Raw genomic sequence first — 24,061 nt, 5'->3', positions numbered from 1 at the left:
CTGTAATGCTTAGAGCTCTCTTCTTGGACTTTAGGTCATCCAATTTTCTATGGAATCAAGAAAACCCCTTCAAAGACAGAAGGATTCATTCTCAGAAGCATAATTCTAGGAGCCAGAAGCAAAGTAAAGCTAACAAAGTCAAAAGGCAGGCAAAATTAACAGATGCTCCCAGTAATGAACAAGGTGTAGGAAGGTTTTTCGTAATGACTGCTTCCGTAGAGCATAAACAGGAATGCGTCCATTCCCTCCCGTCTCCCCTCACACCATCTGTTATTTGTGTCAGGCAGTTGGTAATTGCTCTATGTGACCCCTGTTGTTGGTAACAGAGACCACACTGGACACTGCAGCTTTCTTTGCTTTCTCCTATCTCCTGGCAGCTGTGGCTATAAGGTTTGTGTCTATCCTGAGACGGTAGATCAGGGTTTCCCCGGCTCTTGTAACTAAATATAAACAAATCACTCACCCTCCCTATTGGGAAATAAGTTATAAATAACAAGTGGGAGCAATCTTTCATCAGAGAGGCTGCGGTTACTAGGAAACGGGCACTGTAGTCAGGCTGTCTATTGTCATTATGTATCCATATGGCATTGAGTATAAGCTCTGGTTCTCTGTCCTTGGTCTTTCGAATGGCTCTTGAGTGCACTCTTCTTGCATATTATTCTACTCTTTAGTACCTTGGGGGTTCTAATTTGACCTCTGTCATCAAACGTGCTGTGTGACTTTGGGTGAATTAATTCACATCTCTGGTCCTCAGCTGAATTCTCAGTTAAAAGAGATGAGAAGGTTCGGCTAGATCAGGGCTTCACAAATGACAGCCCATGGACCAACAAATCTGGTTTGCCATATGTTTATGTGTGGCCAGCAAACTAAGAATGCTTTTTACATTTTAAAATGGTTGAAAATGAATTAAAAGAATAATATTTCATGACAGAAAATATTTGACTATTTAATAGTGCAATTATGTAATATGCACAATCATATTTATGACAATTATATGAAATCCCAGTTTGTGTCCAGAAATAAAGTTTAATTGGAACACGGCCGCACTTATTTATTTGCTGTCTATGGCTGCTTTTAGACTCGACAGCAGAGTTCAATAGTTGTGACAGAGATCGTATGGCCTTCCAAGCCTAAGATAATTACTATTTGGCCCTTTACAGAAAAAGTTCAGTGACCCCTGACCTAGATGGTCTTTTACCAGGGGTCCCGAACCTCTGGGATCTAATGCCTGATGATCTGAGTTTATGTAATAATAACAGAAATTAAGTGCACAATAAATGTAACGCTCTTGAATCATCCTGAAACCTTCCCCACCACCGTCCCCCCTGGCCATGGAAAAATTGTCTTCCACAAAACTGGTCCCTGGTGCCAAAAAGATTGGGGACTGCTGTGTCTTAGTCACTATACAAATTGACTAAGTCTCAGCATAGAACCTTCTTAACCTGGGAAATAATTTCAGGCTTTAGGTGAAACAGACCTGGGTTGTCTAGTGCTCCCAACAAGTCCTAATTACTTCCCTGGCTGATGAATGGCCTGATAAGGACTAGAAATATCTCAACCCAAGACAGGATTGGGTGCTAGACTCTGGTCCTGCCCTTGTCTGGGTTGGCCCAGGCCTGGGGACCAAGGTAATGAGCCACACGCCTGCTCTGGGAGCCATGACCTGCAGTGATTCTGGGCTAAACCCCCTGGGGGTCTAGAGGAGAGATGAAGGTGTTAGGATGTCCTTGCCTTGATGGAGAGACTCCAAGTATGTGGCTTAAACAAGCCAGAAGATCGTTGGTAAACTCCAGGTAACCTATATACTAAAAGAGATATATCAACTGATTGCAATATAAGGAATTTATCTGGATCCTACAAAAAAGTTTATGGAGGAAACTAAATACTATATGTTTTAAAAAGTGAATAAATACTGTATGTTTGATCATAATAACATAGAATGATATGATCATGTTTTTTAAGAAGAGTCCTTATCCTAAGATATATACTAAAATGTTTATGGGTGAAACGATGTGATGTCTGGGATATGCCTCAAAATAACCCACTTTAGGAGGATCTGAAGTGGATGAGTCCATATAGATGAAAGAAAGTTGGTCCAAAGTTAGCAGCTGAAGACATGTAATACGTAAACAGGGCTTCATTATATTACTTTCTTTAATCATGTGTATATTTGAAATTTTCCATAATAAAAAGTTTAAAATATCTGCGTTCATAACCAGTAATTTAAAATTTGTATTTTTAAAGGAATTTAGTCCAAAAAACCTTACCCAAGAGCCAAAAGTATATAATTATAGTCATTGTGTCTTTGATAGAAATTTCTGGTAAAAAGTTTCACTATGAGAAAAAAAAAATTCTTGAAGAGAAATAACCGTATTAAAATCTGTAAGCATTAAAAAATTTCAATTGCTGAAATATAGTTTATTAATAATTTTGCTATTGATATATAATTATGTAAAATCTTACAGTAAATAGAAAAATAAACCAGAACTTGCGACTAATTCCCTAGCCAAATGTACCAGCTTTTATTAAGCTTACATATTAATCATATAAATATTTAGCATTTACCAGTGCCTCCTGGATAATGGATGGTCTTATATTATTTTTTCCAATACAACTGTAATAAAATTATTTCTTGGGCTTGAAAACAAGTCTGGGTTGGCAGTGATTGGTTTCTGTTCAATCACTCAGTCGTGTCCGACTCTTTGCGACCCCATGAATCGCGGCACACCAGGCCTCCCTGTCCATCACCAACTCCCGGAGTGCACTCAGTGATGCCATCCAGCCATCTCATCCTCTGTCGTCCCCTTCTCCTCCTGCCCCCAATCCCTCCCAGCATCAGAGTCTTTTCCAATGAGTCAACTCTTTGCATGAGGTGGCCAAAGTACTGGAGTTTCAGCTTTAGCATCATTCCTTCCAAAGAACACCCAAGGCTGATTTCCTTTAGAAAGGACTGGTTGGATCTCCTTGCAGTCCAAGTGACTCTCAAGAGTCTTCTCCAACACCACAGTTCAAAAGCATCAATTCTTCGGCACTCAGCCTTCTTCACAGTCCAACTCTCACATCCATACATGACCACAGGAAAAACCATAGCCTTGACTAGACGGACTTTAGTCAGCAAAGTAATGTCTCTGCTTTTGAATATGCTATCTAGGTTGATCATAACTTTTCTTCCAAGGAGTAAGCGTCTTTTAATTTCATGGCTGCAGTCACCATCTGCAGTGATTGGTATAGTGGCTTCTTAATCATCAGGAACGCAGGCTTTACCCATTTGTGTCTCTGTCGTCCTCATACTTGGCTTGTACCTCATGGTCCAATATGGCTACTTCACCTACTGCCATTAACTCTCTATTCCAGAGTGTAGAAAGGGGAAGGAAGAAAGGACAGGCCCTTTAAGAGCATGACGTGGCATTTGCACAGGTCACTCTTGCTCATGTCCTAAAGGCTAGAATCATCTAGGAAAGAAGATTGGAAATGAAACCCCTAGCTGGGCAACCATTCACTCTACTAAGAATGTTTTTACTATATTGTAAGGGGAGAGAGGCCATGATGGGGTGGGGGAGACAATGAATAGCCTCTTCCATTAATACCTTATATTAAAAGATAGATATGTTTATGTACAGATTCCGGAAGTCTCCCTCTTGATCAGAATCTATTTCTTGCTTTTCTCTTTCCTCCATCTGTCTTCCAGTCCCTCCTCCCCTTTTCCTTGGCATCTTGTAAATAGCTCAGTTTGAGAGTGCAAGTGACTACATTCCTTCAGTTCTGGTGGTTCCAATCCAGACACCCACTCGCCTATTATTCATGCATTTCTACCCATGTAGTCATTTGTCTCCCCCACTCTCACACAGAAAGTTTGGTTTTACAGCTCAAGACACATAGGTTTAAGTCCTACTTCCTCTTGTAGTCTGTCTATGATCTTGGGTTAAGTCCACTAAGCTTTGTAAGCCTTGTTTTCCTCACCTGGAAGAAGGCAACATTGCATCTTAAAGAGTCCCTGCTTAGCCTGCTTATCTGATAACTGTGAGGATGAGAATAGTCGTGGGGAAGTGCTTGGACTTTATAAAGGGTGAAGAGCCACATGGCTGGAAAGTAATGCATGGAGGAAGCCCAGGTATGCTGTACCTTCCCGAAACCTGATCATCCTGCTCTTCTCATGGAGTGAGCTGCTGGGAGCCATGTACCTGCGTGTGACCTTATCCCAATCATAGCTGGTTCAGACATAGAATCTTGTCCCCAGTAGGCTTGACTGTTTATTTGGGGAATATGCATTTGAACTGAAGAGTCGTATGATGGTTAGAGAATCCTGTTAGTGGTTGTGGTCTGTAGGAACCAATCACAAACCCTGGGATCCTTGGAGTTCAGCAAGTCTTTGTATTCTGTGAGATGCCTTATTCCTTCAACATATTCCATTTCTGCTCTTTGATTTGTTAGAGTGGTTTTTTTTTTCTTACAAGAACCTCAACTACGAAACTCTATTATTGGCAAATTTGGCAGAAGGTAACATTTGGTGCTTTCATCTTATAAATCTGTGCCTTTTCACCCTCTCATAGTGAAAGGTAAATGGTGGTTTTTTGTGTTTCCGTGATCTTTCCCAATCAAAACTGGGCATTAGAAGAGGCTCTGACAACAACTATTAATGCTGTAAAAAATGTGAATATCTGTGTGTGTGTGTAGGTATGTATGTACATATATATGTGTATATATATCCCTGGAGAAGGAAATGACAACCTGCTCCAGTATTCTTGCCTGGAAAATTCCATGGACAGAGGAGCCTGGCAGGCTACAGTCCATGGGGTCGCAAAGAGTCAGATATGACTGAGCACAGCACACACAGACACACAGACACACACACATACACACACATTTATACACACATATACACATACCTCTCCCAGGGTGATCAAATGAGCCTTAATTCCACTTATATAATAAAAGAATTTTCTGTGTTAAAACAGAAATGAGAAGGTGGACTTTCTGAAGAAAAGGAAGAGCTTTCAACCTTCTTCACCTCCATTTAACACTAAAGCACTATGCACAGATGACAGGGTGTGCTCTTCTCCACCACACCCTCACCCTATCACAGACTCCATGCATTCTATAACACGAGGGTTGCAGAGCATCCCTGGGGAGCACTTCTTTTGCCTTGGGAAAGCAATCTTCTCACAGAAGCCTCAGAGTCAGGTAGGCTGTGAGCTGCAATGGTGTGAGCCGAGGTAGCAGACTTGATTCTGAGGAAACAGGAGGACTTAGAAACTTTCAGAATGAAGTGAAAGGGACTGTTGCAAATCCTAAAAGATGATGCTGTGAAAGTGCTGGACTCAATATGCCAGCAAATTTGGAAAACTCAGCAGTGGCCACAGGACTGGAAAAGGTCAGTTTTCATTCCAATCCCAAAGAAAGGCAATGCCAAAGAATGCTCAAACTACCACATATTCATCTCACATGCTAGCAAAGTAAAGCCCCAAGCCAGGCTTTAACTGTACGTGACCCGTGAACTTCCAGATGTTCAAGCTGGTTTTAGAAAAGGCAGAGGAACCAGAGATCAAATTGCCAACATCCGCTGGATCATCAAAAAAGCAAGAGAGTTCCAGAGAAACATCTACTTCTGCTTTATTGACTATGCCAAAGCCTTTGACTGTGTGGATCACAACAAACTGTGGAAAAGTCTTAAAGAGATGAAAATACCAGACCACCTTACCTGCCTCCTGAGAAATCTGTATGCAGGTCAAGAAGCAATAGTTAGAACTGGACATGGAACAGCAAACTGGTTCCAAATAGGAAAAGGAGTATGTCAAGGCTATAGATTGTCACCCTGCTTATTTAACTTATATGCAGAGTACATCATGTGAAATGCCAGGCTGGATGAAGTACAAGCTGGTATCAAGATTGCCAGGAGAAATATCAATAACCTCAAGATATGCAGATGACACCACCGTTATGACAGAAAGCAAAGAACTAAAAAGCCTCTTGATGAAAGTGAAATAGAGTGGAAAAGTTGGCTTAAAACTCAGCATTCAGAAAACTAAGATCATGGCATCTGGTCCCATCACTTCATGGCAAATAGATTGGGAAACAAGGAAAACAGAGATTTTAGTTTTAGGGGCTCTAAAATCACTGCAGATGGTGACTGCAGCCATGAAATTAAAAGACACTTGCTCCTTGGAAGAAAAACTATGACCAACCTAGACAGCATATTAAAAAGCAGAGACGTTACTTTGCCAACAAAAGTCCATCTAGTCAAAGCTATGGTTTTTCTAGTAGTCATGTAGGGATGTGAGAGTTGAACTATGAAGAAAGCTGAGCACCAAAGAACTGATGCTTTTGAACTGTGGTGTTGGAGAAGACTCTTGAGAGTCCCTTGGACTGCAAAGAGATCCAACCAGTCAATCATAAAGGAAATCAGTCCTGAATGTTCATTGGAAGGACTGATGCTGAAGCTGAAACTCCAGTACTTTGGCCACCTGGTGCAAAGAGCTGACTCCTTTGAAAAGACCCTGATGCTGGGAAAGATTGAAGGAGGGAGGAGAAAGGGACAACAGAGGATGAGATGGTTGGATGGCGTTACTGACTCAATAGACATGAATTTGAGTAAGCTCCAGGAGTTGGTGATGGACAGGGAAGCCTGGTGTGCTGCAGTCCATGGGGTTGCAAATAGTTGGACACGACTGAGCGACTGAACTGAACTGAAAAGGGACATGAGTGAAAGGGCAGGGTAGGGATCAATGTCTTGGTTCTCTTTACGGCTGGAGGCTATTAAGAGCCATGAAATTTGGAAATTAAATCTCATATGATTGTTATCTATGTTCATCTACTGGGAAAGTCTGGGGATATTTAGACTGGTTTCAGATGGGTAAAGAAAAGTCAGGAAAATTTAACTTTTGCCCCATTACAGAACTGGTGAGAGCAAGAGTTTGGGCTTAAACCAAGTCGCTTTCCCACTTCAGCAAGCTGATTCCATTGGAGTTCACTTACTGAGAGAAGTCTATATTTTAGTGGCAGCATAGTTTCAGTGATTTTAGGAAACTGATTTAACTTCTAAGAAAAGGGGTCAATGCCTTGTACATCTTTCCTGTATGGTGTGTGTTTGAAGCTTAATCAATATCTCATGAGTCATTTTATTCATTAGAACCAGCATCAGCATCCTCTCCTAAATGTTGTAGGAAGTTCACTGGCAATGAATTGGGAAGATGTAGCTAAACAATAGACCTTATACCTAACATTGCCACCCCCTCCAAAATGAAGACGTGAAAGCCCTGGTAGCTTCATGGTTAGACAGAAACCAAGGGGAAGGGTACAAGCAAGATGGTAAGAAGGAGACCAAGTTTAGGGACTTCAGTAAATATTAGAAGTAATCAGATCTCTGGAACAGAAAGAAGAGTTGAAAATTGACCATCATCATTCAACAAAGATTTATCAAGTGCTTAGCACATGTCAGGTATTGTTCTAGGGACCAAGGATTCTGGGGACCACTGCTGAGTGGATAAAGCAGAATTGATTTACAATGAAAGAATTTCAAGGATTGGGTTATATTTTATTTACATCTCTCCTTATACTCTTGTCATCCAAAGATGATGGAAAGACTTGGATTTGTAAAATTTATATCCTCCTTATTCAAAAAACCTTAAAGCAACTTCTAAAGTAGTATGCAATTAATGATGAGATTATAAAATAGAAGTAGAAGCAATAGGTAAATACATTTCAAAAATTTAAAAATCATTGGAATATGGACCCAGCCCAGAGTAAGGCTTGTTACTAAGACACATGTATCCTTGAAATGCTAGACACCACAGGTGAGCCACAGATGGGGCTTTAGGCTTTCCAAAGGGGGAAGATGATATCACCCCTGAACCAACCAACCAACCATGGTCTTTGGAAGAAGAATAACAAATTCTAATACCAAGAGGAGGAGAAAATTTAAGAATCCTCCAAAAAGCAGGTCACTCTGAATATGCTAAAGGACTATATCAGAAACCAAACACCACTGGGATGAGGCTGGGAAAGCTCTCACCTTGAATCCAGTGTCTGGGTCTCTGTGGGTTCACATGGCATCTCCTCCACCAACAGAGGGGAGGCATGCTCCTAGTGAATCAGTCCCTGCAGCTTTCTTTGGCAGACATTAACACATGGGAAAGCATGGCTATTGATCCTGCGTGTGTTTCATGAGATAAAGAACTTTAATGTGATTCGCAGAATCGCTAGAAGCAAAGCAAGAGGGAGATAACAAGGCTTGAAGTGAGCTTCCTGCAGAGAAATGTGTGCTTGTAAACACGATCAGAGCCATCTCCACTCGGGCCGTTTCGCTCACCCTGCTTGTTGTGTACAAGTGGGTTTGGCCATAGGCGTGCCGTCAGGCAGGTGAGGAAGGCCAGAGAAAGGATGGAAACAGGCTGTCACGTTTTGTTAGAATAGAAAGAATAAAGCTGGAATGAAACTGCTTTGCCTGTTCCATAGGAATCATCTAGAGTGCCCTCCTGCCCTTTTTAAAAGGAAGTACCCACGGTTCAGTCAGCCAGTATATCTGTGAATACGAAACACAGAGAAAAGTTGAAGCTGCGTCTCTATGTCTTTCTCTCAATGTAACTCCGTGTCTTTTCTCTCTGATTTTAGAAAACAATAGAATGGGTAAGAAATAGTGAAACAAGTTTGGTCCATCATTAGAAGGCAAAAAATAACCCTAAAGGACAATGAGTAATAAAGATTAATGTGTAGGATACAGACTCACATAACCAACCATGATGGGTGGTTTTGTGGAACTTGCCAAACTGACATCCTCTTCTGGGACGAGCACACGCACAGGTACACGCAAGCACGCACACGCACGCGTGTGCGCACACACACACGCTCTGCCCCCAGCCCCTCCCTGTAGCTGTGACTCTTCCCTCTCTTTGCTTGTGTGGAACAAGGGTGGGCACCTGACCAAGGGCGTCTAGTACAGAGGCTGGCTGGTTCATTCTGGTGCTCATTCTCTCTCTCTCCCACTCCCTCCCTGCTCCCTCCCTCCTCCCTCCCCTGCTCCCTCTCACTCGTTGGTCCTGGGTCTCAGGGGGTAATGTAGGTTCTGTAGACAATGTAGAGACGGAGTTTCTCCTCTCATACTTTGAAAAAAACAAAGAAAGCTGGTGGGCAGAAAGAGAGAGGAAAGTGAATTAAAGGCTTAGGGAGAAAACAGGGGCCAGAGGCATGTGGCCTTAGACCCACACACACAGAGGAGGGATAGGAGAGAAGAGAAAGGAAGGGAAGGCCAACCTTGGTCTCACTGGACTTTCCGATAGACTTGCCTGTCCATGGGCTGAGTGCACACGTCACCCTGGTGTACCAGTGAGATGAAGACGCCTTGTGTCTTTCGAGTGAATCTCTCTCCCATGCATTCTCTCACTCCTTTCTCATTTAAGATGTTTTAAGTGGGTTTTTGTTTCTAAATTAAATGTTTCCTGACCAAGATACTAAGTAAAATAGGATGTTTTCTTTCTTTTGAGGTAAGGAAGAGAGGATTAATGTATATGGCATAACTATATTTTATGTTTTTATATATTTATGAATTTTAAAAAAGGAAATAACTTATTTGTGCAGGTGGAAGAGTGGCTGTGAAATTTATTAAAAACTGAAAAGAAAAAAAAAGTGAAGCAGAGTTCCCAGTGTCACGTTTCTTTTTAATTGATGTATAGCTGATTTACAATGTTGTATTGGTTTCAGGTGTACAGCACAGTGATTCAGTTGTACATTATATATATACGTGTGTGTGTGTGTGTATACACACACACATACTCTTTTACAGATTCTTTTCCCTTATAGGTTATTACAAAATATTGTATATAGTTTCCAGTTCTATGTACTATGTCCTTGTTGCCAGTTTTATGTTAATGTGTGTTTTTAGGGTGGGGGCAATATTTCACTGGTTCTGTTTGCTTTTCTGCCCCTCCATGCCTGTTTCACTCCTACACCTGTACTCCAAACACCTCTGCCCAGTCCAGGTAGCTACACATACAATTTGGACAGAAGGGGGTGACTGTGGTGAATGTAAAAAGTGATATTAAGTTCAGTGGTCACTAATTTAGGGGTGAAACAGAGTCAGATACATTCTTGCAGAAGAAGATTGCTTTTTTTTCCAAAAGGTAATAGTGTTACTCACTCAGTCATGTCTGCCTCTTTGTGACCCGGTGAACTGTAGCCCACCAGGCTCCTCTGTCCATGGGATTCTCCAGGCAAGACTGGTGAACTGTGGACTGCAGCCCACCAGGCTCCTCTGTCCATGGGATTCTCCAGGCAAGAATACTGGAGTGGGTTGCAATGCACTTCTCCAGAGGAGTTTCCCAACCAGGGATCAAACCAAGGTCTCCTGCATTGCAGGCAGATTCTTTACCATCTGAGCCACCAGGGAAGTCCCTTTTCCTCCAAACTAGCTAGAAAATCCCTAGAGCCAGGAGGGGCAGGAAAAGGAGAAGAGATACACTAGATTATACCTAAAATCTCTGCTAGAGTGAGGGTCATCTTTTTCTAGCACCAGAGTACACTGGGGAAACTGAGGCCATGCCCAGGTGTCATCTTCACCACAGTCCAGGTGAAGCCCTAGTTGACAGCAGAGAATGAGTGTCCTATCGGTGGCCTTGCAGACACCATTCAAGGCCCCAAGACTTGGCTTAGGACTTGTCTGACCCAGAACTGTAGAAAATTCCTCCTCTAAATGCCATGACCCCTCAGGTCAAGGGGGAAGTGAGGGCAAGTGGATCTCTAGAAGTGACAGTGGCTGCCTGAGGCATGACCCAGCTGACACCACAAACCTGGGCGGATATGGAAGGCTCCCCCTCTCTATCCTGACTCTTTCAGTTCAGTTCAGTTCAGTCGCTCAGTCGTGTCCGACTCTTTGCGACCCCATGAATCACAGCACACCAGGCCTCCCTGTCCGTCACCAACTCCTGGAGTTCACTGCCATCCAGCCATTTCATCCTCTGTCGTCCCCTTCTCCTCTTGCCCCCAATCCCTCCCAGCATCAGAGCCTTTTCCAGTGAATCAGCTCTTCACATGAGGTGGCCAAAGTACTGGAGTTTCAGCTTTAGTATCATTCCTTCTAAAGAAATCCCAGGGCAGATTTCCTTCAGAATGGACTGGTTGGATCTCCTTGCAGTCCAAGTGACTCTCAAGAGTCTTCTTCAACGCCACAGTTCAAAAGCATCAATTCTTTGGCGCTCAGCTTTCTTCACAGTTTCAGATACATTAAAAAAAAAAAAAAAAAAAAAACACAAAAAACCCTTTACTTGGTCTTATTAAGTATAGAGTTCTTACAACATCTTGTGAAAATCAGAACTCTAGGATAATTGTTGATTTTGGGGGTGCAGAATTTATGTAGTTAAGGAGTCTCAACTTAGTTGGAGTTTTTACTGCAAATAAGCTCTGTCTTTAATAATAAATTGAAGTTTTAAAAAGAAATAAGGATATTGAAAGGACTTCCCTAGTGGCTCAGATGGTAAGGAATCTGCCTGTAATGTAGGAAACCTGGGTTTAATCCCTGGGCTGGTAAGATCCCCTGGGATGGCAACCCACTCCAGTATTCTTGCCTGGAGAATTCCATGGACAGAGGAGCCTGGCAGGCTATAGTCCATGGGATTGCAAAGAGTTAAGACACGACTGAGCAACTAACACTTTAACTTTTTTTCAAGGCAATTGAAAGATAGTTTTCTTGGCTCTCTACCAAAGATCAAGAAAAAATGTTTATTAAAAAAAGAAAAAACATTTTCCTGACTGTACATTTCCTCCCCCATCTTCAGTGCTTTCCACAGAGCTAGATCCATTGTAGACGAAAGATTTGAATGAATGAAAAGGGATTTACTAACCAGCATTTGGAAGCATGTTGAAGGATACCAGCATAAGTTATAGTATTCATTTACTCTTGAGATATTTATGCAGAAAATTCACTCTCTGGTCTTCATTTTGGGGATAAGGGGATGAGCAATGTAGCTAGAGGGCCGGGGCTTCAAGAAAGGCAACGGTACAAAAAAAAAAAGAAAAAGAAAGGCAGCGGTACAGACAGTCACTCAGTGGTTGTGGTGGAGGGTGCCCCTGGCCTGAGGCTATATCTCAAGGGACTTAGAGAATGTCTCGTTGGCGTCAAGCAGAGCTTTCCTGGAGAGCAAGGCTTTGTTGGTGATGCTTGGGTACTAAAAAATAACTACCCCAACTCAGAGGCTTTACAGAAAGTTTATTTACCACCCTTGTCACACTCCCAGGCAGGTCACAAAGTCTGCCTCTGTTTCGTTACCTCAGCTCCTGGATCCCGTGACTTCCCAGGCTGTACTGCCAGGGGCAGACAGAGGTGGAGGATTGCAAGTGAGAGTCTTCAGTGCCAAGCGCGAGAGTAGCTCAGGTCACTTCAGCCTACATCCCCTTGACACAGACTCACTCCCATGGCCCCAGCTACAAGGAGCTGGGAACTGTGGCTTAGATGTGTGCCTGAGAGGAACCTGATGGGGAATGCAAAACATTATCCACTACAGAGGGCCAGTGGCGGAAAGGGGGGCAACAAATGAGCAGGGTGAAGGGGACACCTGTGTGGCAGCCAGTGTGAGTCTATGCAGCTTCTGGTGGGCAAGGATGCATGTCAGATAGTGCCCTTTCTTGTGTGCAGGCACTGTCTTCATTTTGCACCGGCCTTGAGGGCAGGTAAAGGGATGTGAGAGCAGCTGCTCTGAAGGAGCCAAGGGGACCTCCAGAGCAAAAGACCTTTGTAATCGGCACAGCGTGCACGGAGGGAAAGCGCCCTCCTCCGCCGCCTCCTCTCCCGCCTCATATGCATGTGTTCAGTTCTGCAGCCTCCACCTGCTTCAGGGAGCTTATTGTGTACGTCCACAGCCAGCTCTGCCCCGGAGCACCTGGCTTTCCGTTCCTTGCTGTTGTTTCCCACAGCGTAATAAGCACAGATGCTGATGGCGTGTCTGGACACCGGGAAAGGAGCGCCCTGCTGCGCTCCTGTTTGCTTTCCCGGAGCCAGCAGGGGGCTCCGCGTCCCCGTGAGAATGTGAGACCGAGGCTGCCACCTAGGGCGGGAGGTCAGACAGAGTGATGATTGTCATCCCTCGGCTGTGATCCTCCCAGAGGGACCCTCAGAGATCGACCCGGCCACATCCTCCTGGGAAAGCTTTACTCGAAGGCCACAAGGCACAGAGGTTTCTTCTGAGAGAAGAGAGGGAGCCAGCTTAAGTGCTGATATCTCCTTGTATTTTGGGGTGCGACCCACTTTGCAGGGACCAGCAGCCCTGCCTCTGCTCCTCAGGGAGTGATCGTTCTCATCAGGGAAGATCATCCTTTTGCCTGTCAGGCTGTCACTGGGTTTTCAGCTGCTGCTCTGAGTTTTCTCTGTTTACGGAACAGAGAACAACCAGGGAAGTGTTTTCTAAGGAAGAAAGCTTGGTGTTAGAAGTGTTTCAAAACTGAGGACAGAGCAAGGAGTCAGATGGGACTGTGGGGCCTCTCGGGCTCTCAGGCCAGTTGCCCTGGTCTGTGGAGTTCCTTGTGCTATCCTGCCCACTCCTGGAGGAGCTTCTCTGAAGGAGCAGATGGGACTACAAAATGCTTCCGTATTTAAGTGTTTCATGAAGACTTCCAGAACTGGGTGCCCCCAGCCCATTACTGAAATAAGCAGCCTCTCTCTCACTAGATGGACTCATGGTCTTCTAGAAATTCTCCAGGTTATCGTTCCTGAATGAAGGTAGAGAGACTAACATCTGGAAACGAAGTGAATGTTCTGATGTTAGCCTGTGGGCTTCAGATCACCATCAGAGCAAGTATATAGTCAGGTACACAGTCAGTCATTTGTTTCTTGTAAATTGTTCCCCCTAAAAAAGGATTTTTTAAAACGAGCCCTTTCAGAACCTCTTGTGTGGGGACTGAGTGCTGAGCAGCTGTGGCAAAGGGCCTGGTGGTCTGCTCTCGGTCATTGCCTGCTCCTCCCTGAGTGTTTTCTCCAGGGCAGCTGTTGGAAGACAGACGAACGGTCAGTTCGAGGTTCAGTTGTGGCCAGCAACTTCATGGGTAACTGAGGAAAAAAGTCAACTTGGGTCATGCTTTGTGACAGACCACACCTCAAGATGACAGTGATACCGTCATAATTCCACAACGTAATACGATTTTCATAAGTGGGACTTAGTGCTTGAAGACACTACAAAGTTTGAAGCAACAGCTCCAATGAGTCATTTTGAAAATGAATTTACTGGGAACAATCACTTTTCGTGATTCCTCAGTGGTCCCAGCAATTCTGTCTGTTGAAAGTACTGCATTTCTTCTTTTTCCCTTTTAGAGGTTTATACATTTTGACTAACAGGCATGGAAATAAGACAGTGCTGTGAATGACTTTTTAAAAAGTGCCTGATATACTTAGCATTGCTCAATTAATGCAGTATCATTTTAGGAAAGCTATTCCAGTTCTGTCTGCTGGTATCTGTGGCAACAAATGTGTGGATATTATCAGAAATAGTATTTGTTTGTTTTAAAATGTATTCCTCAGACCTCTTGATTTCTTCCTGACAGAGCAGACATTTTGCAGTCTGGTTTGTTCATTCTAGTCAACTGTCTCCGCTAGCCAGGTGAAGCAATTTCCCACCAGGTTAAACAACCTTCTGAAGCCTTTCTTCTGCTCCCCTTCATTTCTGGCCTGTGTCCTTAGCACCCCGTTTGTATATAATATCACACAGGGTTTGGTGCTTTAATCTGTGCATCTAAAAGGCTGAGCAAAATTAACCACAGCCAAGTGACCAGAGCTAGTCTCCTGTCTCACTGTGAGAACGACAGACATGTTTGCCTTTCAGTACATTAGGTCTGCAGCTACATTAGTTGTTTCTGTGTCTTTAGATTTCGCAAAAGGGAACTGAAATCCAGCAAGTCGTATTAGAAGCCCATTCAGAAAATGAACAAAAAAGCAGATGAAAACCACCCAGAAGGAGGTGGTATATTTTTCACTTTGCGTCTTGTAGGCGTAAGTCCCTTCCTTATAATTTGCAATTTTTTCTGAGAGGTGGTGGATTTTCACTTCAGAGGCAAACAATATCATGACAAGACAGCCACAGGAGCCTGCAAGAGAAAGAACAAACAACGTGCTGGGACAAATATTTCCTGATTGTAAAGGACAAGGAAGAGGGTTTACGTGCAAACTAAGGAAAACCTTTCCCACTATTTCATTTGCATTCTTCTACAAAAATACTTCAAGTTTGTAATCATGAGCCTGATACTGCAACGACGGGTGGTAGTATCTGGGTTATGGCTCTGAGTGAGAAAACTTGTTGCGGGATAGAATCGAGCCAATCTTACAAAGACTAGGAGATGTTCCACTTTGCATGAAGAGAGGCTGAATTGCTGGGCACCTTAAAAGCACAGTGGTGGAATCAGGCTACACAGCAACCACTGCTGTGGTGTGACTTCAAGAGAACACATTTCTCTGTACTTCACAGGCCATGTACGAGAAATGGTTGTCATCTAGTCCCCTTGTGAAAGGGCTAAAAGCTTTCTCCTTCCCCTCCTCTGGCTCCCACCTGGCCACAGCTGCCCAGAGGTGTCCCTGCGCAAAGGCGGCCATGTCTAACATGTTGAGGTGTAGAGTATCTATTCTCCTTGTTTGTGACAGAACTCAGGATTTTTACCTAGGTACATGGCTGCCTTGAACAAAGACTACATTGGTTGAGGGAGGTTGGTATGTGGGGCTAGAAAAGTTTCCTTGAATTGTGCAGCATTAGGGGCCTGCACTTTCTTTCCCTGTTGTCCTTCCTGTAGCTGAAATACGTGCGCAATGACTGGAGCACCATTTTGGGCAATGTGACCTTAGAAATGGAAGCCATGTGTTATGGAAAAATAGGAAAGGAGGAATCTTGGATATCAGATACCAGGAGTCACCAGACCAGCCCTGGACTTCAACTTCTAGGTTTTTACATGAGAGAATAATAAGTATTTATTTTGTTTAATCGATTATTATTATTTTCCTCTCATTTATTACTCATTGGTAGCCTAATCTACTTTTAAATGGTGTGACTATGGCCTGGAGTTCTCTACAGGACAGGGGCACAACATATTAAGTGGTGCCTGAAGACTCAGGCCCTCTCCCCTGAGGATGGAGGAAGGGAGCCCCCCAGAGGGGAGGGTGGCACAGGGGAGCAGAAGCATGTGGCAATGGGGGAGCCGAGTCAGGGACACTATGGAAAGCCAGGGCTCTGAGGGCTCCCACAGCTACAGATGCATCCCAGGTCATAAAAGGAGACTTGCTGAAATGGTTTTCTGACTTTGATTAAAACAATTTGGTTTCACGCTCTGAATCTCCCTTTTGTTACATGAAAGTAGGCCATTTTAAATTTTATTTATTTGGTCACTCTGCACTGCATGTGGGATCTCAGTTCCCTAAGCAGGGACCAAACCTGCACCCCCCTGCAGTAGAAGTTCAGAGTCTTAACCACTGGACCACCAGAGAAGTCCCAGAGTCAGTTTTAACCTCCCAGTCCCCACTTCCTTGCCTATAAAATATGGATAAGAAAGATGATTCAAGACTAACATTTGATATTAGAATTGTCACAGAGAATTGCTTACTAATTGGTCACTATTCCTCTGGTGTTTATGTATTCTTTTTGCCTGGCAAGTCTTAACCATCATCCCTTACTGCACTCTACCACACACCAAAAAAACTCTAACTCCATCAGTTAGGCTACTCTGCCTTATTCCTCCACACACTCTCCCATTAGATTTGTGACTCCTTGAAGAGGAGGAAGTGCTTTTCCCTTCAATGACAGTTAATTCAGATGTCCTGGGAGCAGCAACGTAGTGGCTTAAGTTCCCATTCATTAATTCACTCAATCCTTTATTCAGTGAGACTTATTGATGGGCCAAGCATGGTAATAGTGGTGGAGCTTTCAACATGAAAGAAAAGGCATATGGTGGTTTCTGCACTAACAGAGAGTATAACTGGGCAGGGAACTCAGATAAAAAAGTTATAAATCTATCTCAGTGAGCGTCATAGTAAGGGAGGTGTGGGTGGCTATACCTGAGAGGGAAGGTTCTTTGGAAGTAGCTGTAGGAAAAGTTAGCAAAGGGAGGCTGGACTGTGTGGGGAGAACATTCCAGACATGAGGTGCTAACATGCAAATGTTGCCCCATTCCTTTTCCAAAGGCTGGGTTGGGATTGGTAGAGTGGGGGTGGGGGCAGGAGTGAACAGGAAAAGTGAAATTCCATTTCTTCTATTAGAATTTCACTGAGGACTGGCCCCACCAGCTTGCTCCTCATCATTATACACCCCCAAATAATCAAATGATATAATTTTCTAGAAACTTCACTTCCCACCAGCCTCTGGGAATATTCCTTTGCAAAAATTGTCAGCCTATTTTTGTATTCTGAGCTTAAAACCAGAGCTCTTCCCTGGCAAAACCGTATTATTCCTTTATTGTTCAAGCTAACAAAGAGGCTGCGATGCTGTTTTCTCTTTATCTTTTATTTGAAAATTGTGGAGAAAATGCCATTGCTTTTACCATGAGAACCTTCTTTGTGTGAGGAGATGGTGAATTTCAGACCGAAGTGAAGCACTGTATATTCTTGGTGCTTGAAAGAAAAATTCAAGTTCGGTTTCCTTTTTCAAGTTGTTAAATATTTTAAAGGTACTACTTGGTTAAGGAGACTGCATCATAGTGAGACCACATTTCAAATTAAGTCAAGGTTGCTGGGGTATCTTAAAACCAATAGCCCTTTGCTGGAGCTAATACTTCAAGCCTGCAAGCTCCCAAAACACAATGTAGTCATTAAGAGGATGGTCTATGATTTCGCTCTGGATATAGGAGTTATCCGTGAAGTAGACTTGGTCATTTCAAAATCAGAGCATGGAAACCCAGCCTGAGTCTCTGCCAAGCCCTAAGTGATACTAAGACACATGGAGGGAAACAACTCAGTGTGAACTTGGGGCATTTTTGCTTCTCTTTCCCCAGCTCTAAAAGAAATATGGGGCCACCGATAGCTATTTATGGCTTATGGAACAAAAGATACCCAAAAAGTGTTTCTCTTTTTGACATGGCTGCTGGGGACATGGAGAGAGGGGTGTAAGGGACAAGAATAGGTGTGAGTAATGATAAGAATAGGCTTCAACATGTTTCCAGTTTGGCCCTTAGACTCCAATGAGGGGGTTCCTGCTATGGGCGCCATATTTAAAGGGTCCTGCTCTCTCTGTCCTGTTGATACCTCTCCCCCATAAGGTGAGGAATCCTTGATTCAGTGGAATGCATCCGTCTAGAGTCCTTGACTGCGTTCTAGACTATACTCTTGCTGTTGTTCTAAGAGTTGTACTAAGTCGTATCCGACTCTTTGAGACCCTATGGACTGCAGCATGCCAGGCTTTCCTGTCCTTCACTGTCTCCCAGAGTTTGCTCAGACTCATGTCCATTGAGTTGATGATGCCATCCAACCATCTCATCCTCTGTCAGCCCCTTTTCTTCCTGCCTCCAATCTTTCCCAGCATCAGGGTCTTTTCTAATAAGCTGGCTCTTTGCATTAGGTGGCCCAAGTATTGGAGCTTCAGCATCAGTCCTTCCAATGAATATTCAAGGCTAATTTCCTTTAGCATTGATTGGTTTGATCTCCTTGCAGTCCAAGGGACTCTCAAGAATAGTCTCCAACACCACAGTTCAAAAGCATCAATTCTTCAGTGCTCAGCCTTCTTTATAGTCCAACTCTCACATCCATACATGACTGCTATAAAAAGCATAGCTTTTATATGGATCTTTGTTGGTAAAGTGATATCTCTGCTTTTTAATATGCTGTCTAGGTTGGTCATAGCATTCCTTCCAAGGAGCAAGCGTCTCTTAATTTCATGGCTGCAGTCACCATCTGCAGTGATTTTGGAGCCCCAGAAAATAAAGTCTGTCATTTTCCATTGTTTCCCCATCTATTTGCTTTGGAGACTGTACTCTTGGGACTCAGGAATTTTCTCTGCATACAGCCCTGAGCATTCTTCCTGAGCTGGCATGAGTGTCTTTCCAGGGTCCATCTCTCCAGGGGTGGATTTTGTGGCAGGTGCTGTACAGCCCCGAGGACTGAGAGTGGCCAAGGGAAAGAACAGCTGTTTGTCAGGCATGGTCAGAGGTTGGATATGCAGTGGACTGTTCATACATGCTTGCTTGAGGCCCTTTACAGTGTGGATGGAACCAGGCATGGGAAGAGAAGCGAAGAGACAGGGGATGGTACTCCTCCCTTCGCCACATTCAGGTGCAGAATTTCCAGAGCTCAAGAATTCTAAATTTGGGACTTCCCTGGTGGTCCAGTGGCTAAGACTCTACACTCCCCATGCAGGGAGTCTGGGTTCAATCCCTGATCAGGGAACTAGATCCCACATGCTGCAACTAAGACCTGGCACAGCCAAATAAATAAATAAATATATATATATTTAAATTATAAGAGAATATTATTTTTTTAAGTATTCTAATTTGAATCTTGCTTCCAGGACCTTATTTGTCAAGGAAGAAAGATAGAATGTGTTTCATTGAATAGTTTAGCTTATAACTTTGAACTGTTTAGACATGTGGTATGTGGACTTTCATTCACGCTCTTGCCCACAGCCTCTCAGAGGTTAGGATCATGCCTGCATGCTTCCTTCTTTCTTTGCCCAGTTACTTGTGTGTCCCCCAAGAACCCAGACTCAGCTGGGGCCATTTCAGTCCCCACCCTGCAGGTCTGTCTATCTGACCAACACTGCTCCAGCTCACAAGAAAGATTAGAGTACAGCAGACGTAGGAAAACCCGACAAGCCTTGCTCCAGCTAGGATTTAGACTATAACCAGGCACAGGACTGAGGTTTTCCTGCTGGTGTCTCACTCAAAAATGAGCCGTTTTCCTTTCACGTGTTTGATTTCCCCACCATCTGGCTGGTACCATAGTAGTTTTTTCCCCCTTCTCCTTTTAATGACTTTGATCACTCAGTTAATTTCTGACTGAATAGGATAGCCAAGTTATAAGGCCATCAAACCATAAATTGTCAGTCAATTAACAAACATGTGTCATGTACTAGGCACTGCACACTCAGGGCTCCCCTCTGGCAGCTGTCTGGGGCTGCAGGATTGGACATCTCTCTCTCCTCCAGTCCTTACAATATAGGGAATGAAGGTCACAGCCAGCAAGAACACTGCTTCTTCATCCCTTGGTGAGCCCTGAGGTTGACTATGCTCTCAGGGGTGGGAACATTCTGCCAGGATCCATGGAGTCTGGTGGAAATTTTCCCTCAAAAGTGAAAAAATAAAACAAAACCCCAACTCTGAAGCATTCTATTAGCATCAAGATTGCATTTGGGAAATAGTAAATTAGAATTTCAATTCATTTAAAACAATGGCCAAGATTTCCAAAAAGCTAACACGTCATCTTTAAACTCTTTTAGAGGTAATTGGGGTCAGGATTTGCCACCCTAAATTATCCCGCTTCAACATACTGATTATTTTGAATTTAAGTTACATAAGAAACAGCTAGTATAAGAAGGACACTCTGACCCTCCTCTGTCTCCCTGAAATCAGGAGATAAATTGCCCACTTGAAGGATACCCTCTCTGCCCCTGGAGGGTGGAAGACATCCTTATCACCAGAGACAGAGAATTCAGGGCCAAGATGGCTGTCTAAACAAAACTTGTAAGCTCTTCACCAGTTTACTACCCCAAGCCCCAGCCACTTTGTCCTGTTAATTTTTCACACATTATTGTTTCTTTGTCTGAAGGATGTAAAAGCTGCCTGCTTGCATCAGTTCTTCGAGTCTCATATTTTATGAGCTCCAGTACGAAATTAAATTTAGTCTTCTCTTGTTAATCTGCCTTTATCAATTTAATTATGAGACCAGGCAAAGAACCTGGAAGGGAAGGGAGAAGAGTTTTCCGTCCCTGCGATGGCAACTCTTAGAGGCATTCCATTTCCTCTTGAAAATTTCCTTCTTTAAGGAGACTTAAGAGATGATACACGGTGGTAGGAAAACCACAACTTTTCAGGTGTAGGTGCTAATTTTCTGTGAAATTATGTAATTTCACTAGAAAATCAGTTTTTTTGGTGAGATCTCTGGCCATGATTTCTTCCCCAAAAGGAAACTGCTCCAGTTCCAGACTACTTTAGAGACCAGTGGCTACCATCTAGACTAGTAAAGCAAGCTAATCCCTAAGAATAGATTGAGGTTATCATGAGAGCCATTTGGTCATGTGTTTCTAAATAGGAGGTGTGGATGAAGTTATAATACCAGCTGCCGTTGTTCCATTGCTCAGTCTTGTCCGACTCTTTGCGACCCCATGGACTGAAGCCCACTAGGCTTCTCTGTCCTTCACTATCTCCCAAAGTTTGCTCAAACTCACATCCATTGAGTCGGTGATGCCAAGCAACCATATCATCCTCTGTCACCCCCTTCTCCTCCTGCCTTCAATCTTTCCCAGCAGCAGGGTCTTTTCCGATGGCTCTTCACAATAGGTGGCCAAAGTACTGGGGCTTCAGCCTCAGCATCAGTCCTTCCAATGAATATTCAGAGTTGATTTCCTTTAGGATTGACTGGTTTGATCTCCTTGCAGTCCAAGAGACTCTCAAGAGTCTTCCCCAGGTCCACAGTTCACAAGCTTCAGTTCTTCAGCGCTCATAATACCAGTGAGGCTCAGCTTTCCCCCTTCTTCTGTAATATGTGTCTTCTGTCATAGAGAGTTGCAGGGCCCATATCTAACTTCAGTTTTATAGATGTCACGTGAGTGAGAATGATTCATGCAAAGAAGAAATGGTCTTAAAACACCATGTTTGTCTAATTTAAATCGATTTTCAGAAAAGGAGATGGTCATTTGTTACTAGAAGATGTTTAGAGCTGCTTCTGTTTTATCCATTTATTCAACAAATACTTACTGGATGCTTACTGAACTATTCTAGGTACTGGGGATACAGCACTGAAAAAGCAGATGAGGAACTTCCCTGGTGGTCCAGTGGTTAAGACTCTGCATTTCCAATGCAGGGGACATGGGTTTGGTCCTTGGTCACAGAATGAAGATCCCACATGCCACGTGGCATGGCCAAAAATAAATAAGATACTGTCTTCTATATCATAGTATCCCGACTCCCACAAAAGCAGATGGAAATTCCTATCTTGATGGGATACGTACCTTAGTGGCGGTGAGAATGGAGACAGAGGCAATAACAAAATAAGTAAGTCCATTCTATAGTTTATCTGAGTGTGATGTGTACTAAGGAGAATACAATAAAGCAGGCAAGAGAGATGGCCAGGGGAGGTCTCAGAGATGAGATGACATTCCAGTGCCTCTTGATGAAGTCGGGAAGTTAGAAGACAGGTATTTGAGGGGAGGAGCATTGCAAACAGAAGGAACAGTGAGTGCAAAGGAACCAAGTGGTTTTAGAAGAGAACCAGGCCGAGAGGAGTAAGACATGAGGCATGTGTGCAGTTTTTGTGGTGGGCAGAGCAAGTGCTGCTTTGAAAGTCATAGAAAGGACTTAGGTTTTGACTCTAAATGAAAGAGAGGGTAGGACTTCCCTGGTGGTCCAATGGTTAAGAATCTGCCTTCCAATGCAGTGGACGCGGGTTCGAGCCCTAGTCGGGGAACTAAGATCTCACATGCTGTGGGACAACTAAGTCCCTATGCCACAAAAACCTCTGTACTGCAATGAAGAGCCTGTACTGCAATGAGGAGCCCACACTGCAATGAAGATCCAGTGCAGCCAAAATACACCCGTGGTTGATTCATGTCAATGTATGGCAAAACCAATACAGTATTGTAAAGTAAAATAAAGTAAAAACAAAAATTAAAAAAAAAAAGCTAAGACCAAAGGGGAAAAAAAAAACCTTAAATGAAACAGAGGGAAGATGTAAGTGATCATTCTGAACAGACAGGAGTCTTTTTGCAATTGTGTTAGGACAAGACTGAGGGTCTCCTTGCAGGAGACCACACACAGCCAGGCCCTGGGCTCAGTGATCTAAACAGTCCTTCTACTGAATCCTTACCATGAATGACTAGAGTGCATCCCCTCACTATGACTCTAGCCCTTCAGATGGTACCCTGCACATCTAAACAAAACTCCTTGCCCATTGCCATGACAAGCTGGCTAACATTACTTCTCTCCCTCCTGTGATCTCCTTCCAAAGTATATGCCGAGAAACTAGTGGAGTATTTTCGTTGCTGACTTTTCTTACAACCAATCCTATCCTCCTCAGGCTCTGTAGCTTTGATGCCTGGACATCCTTGATTTCTTTCTCAGACCCTGAACAACAGCTCCTCCATAAGGATTAATGTGGAAATAAGTTGCAGTTGGTTTTTCAACTAACAGTTGCAGAAAAATATGCCCTAGACTTATTACAGGGCTTCCCATGTGGCGCTAGTGGTAAAGAATCCGCCTGCCAATGCAGGAGTTGAAGGAGATTTGGGTTCAATCCCTGAGTCAGGAAGATCCCCCAGAGTGGGAAATGGCAACCCACTCCAGTATTCTTGCCTGGAAAATTCCATGAGCAGAGGAGCCTGACAGGCTACAGTCCACAGTGTCACAAAGAGTCAGACACAACTGAGCGACTTAGCTGGCACACACACGCACACACAAACACACATACACACATATGCACACAGACTTGTTAGAGAGGCCCGGATATTATTAATCCTGAAACTGATCTATCCACCTTCCTATTTCTGTACTGTTCTTTATTTTCCTGTCTTCGTATTTTATATACTACTGTGCTTATTAATGTTCCATGCCATGGTTACAATTATCCTAATTAATTACTCCCATATTAGGAGCATCCCCTTTTTAAAGAAAAGTGGTATTTTCATTGTTTACCTTGGTTGGTGTAACTCAAACATGATGCTGCATATAAGAGAAGATAGAATAAGTACAATTTGCAGGAAGTCCACACTTTGGTGGTTTTCATCACCTCTAAAAGGCATGAATCAATGCACTTTATAGCATCCTCAGAGAATATTCACTGAACTGCCTAGGATATTCTGCCATGGGTCCTTGGTAAGTCTTCCATGTAACCTGCTTTCTTACATGCACACGGGAGTTAGACTCTGTGCCATCAACTGGGAAATTTCTTGAATGGAATGTAGAAAGGGCA

General features: G+C 43.5%; 1 protein-coding gene across 1 annotated transcript in view; it reads right to left on the bottom strand.

Moving 5' to 3' along the window:
• Nucleotides 1-12,175: 12,175 nt before the first annotated feature.
• The window catches only part of CLRN1 (clarin 1), a 47,706-nt gene continuing 35,820 nt past the window's right edge, over nucleotides 12,176-24,061 (bottom strand). Inside the window, exon 3 of the mRNA XM_004003254.6 lies at nucleotides 12,176-15,057. Coding sequence (XP_004003303.1) covers nucleotides 14,792-15,057 — 266 coding nt within the window. The 3' untranslated portion in view covers nucleotides 12,176-14,791. The remainder of the gene's footprint in view (nucleotides 15,058-24,061) is intronic.

This window comes from Ovis aries, chromosome 1, assembly GCF_016772045.2.
Source record: "Ovis aries strain OAR_USU_Benz2616 breed Rambouillet chromosome 1, ARS-UI_Ramb_v3.0, whole genome shotgun sequence".
NCBI lineage: Eukaryota > Metazoa > Chordata > Mammalia > Artiodactyla > Bovidae > Ovis > Ovis aries.
The sequence above is the reverse complement of the archived record's forward strand: the minus strand, read 5'-3'. Positions and strand labels throughout refer to the sequence as shown.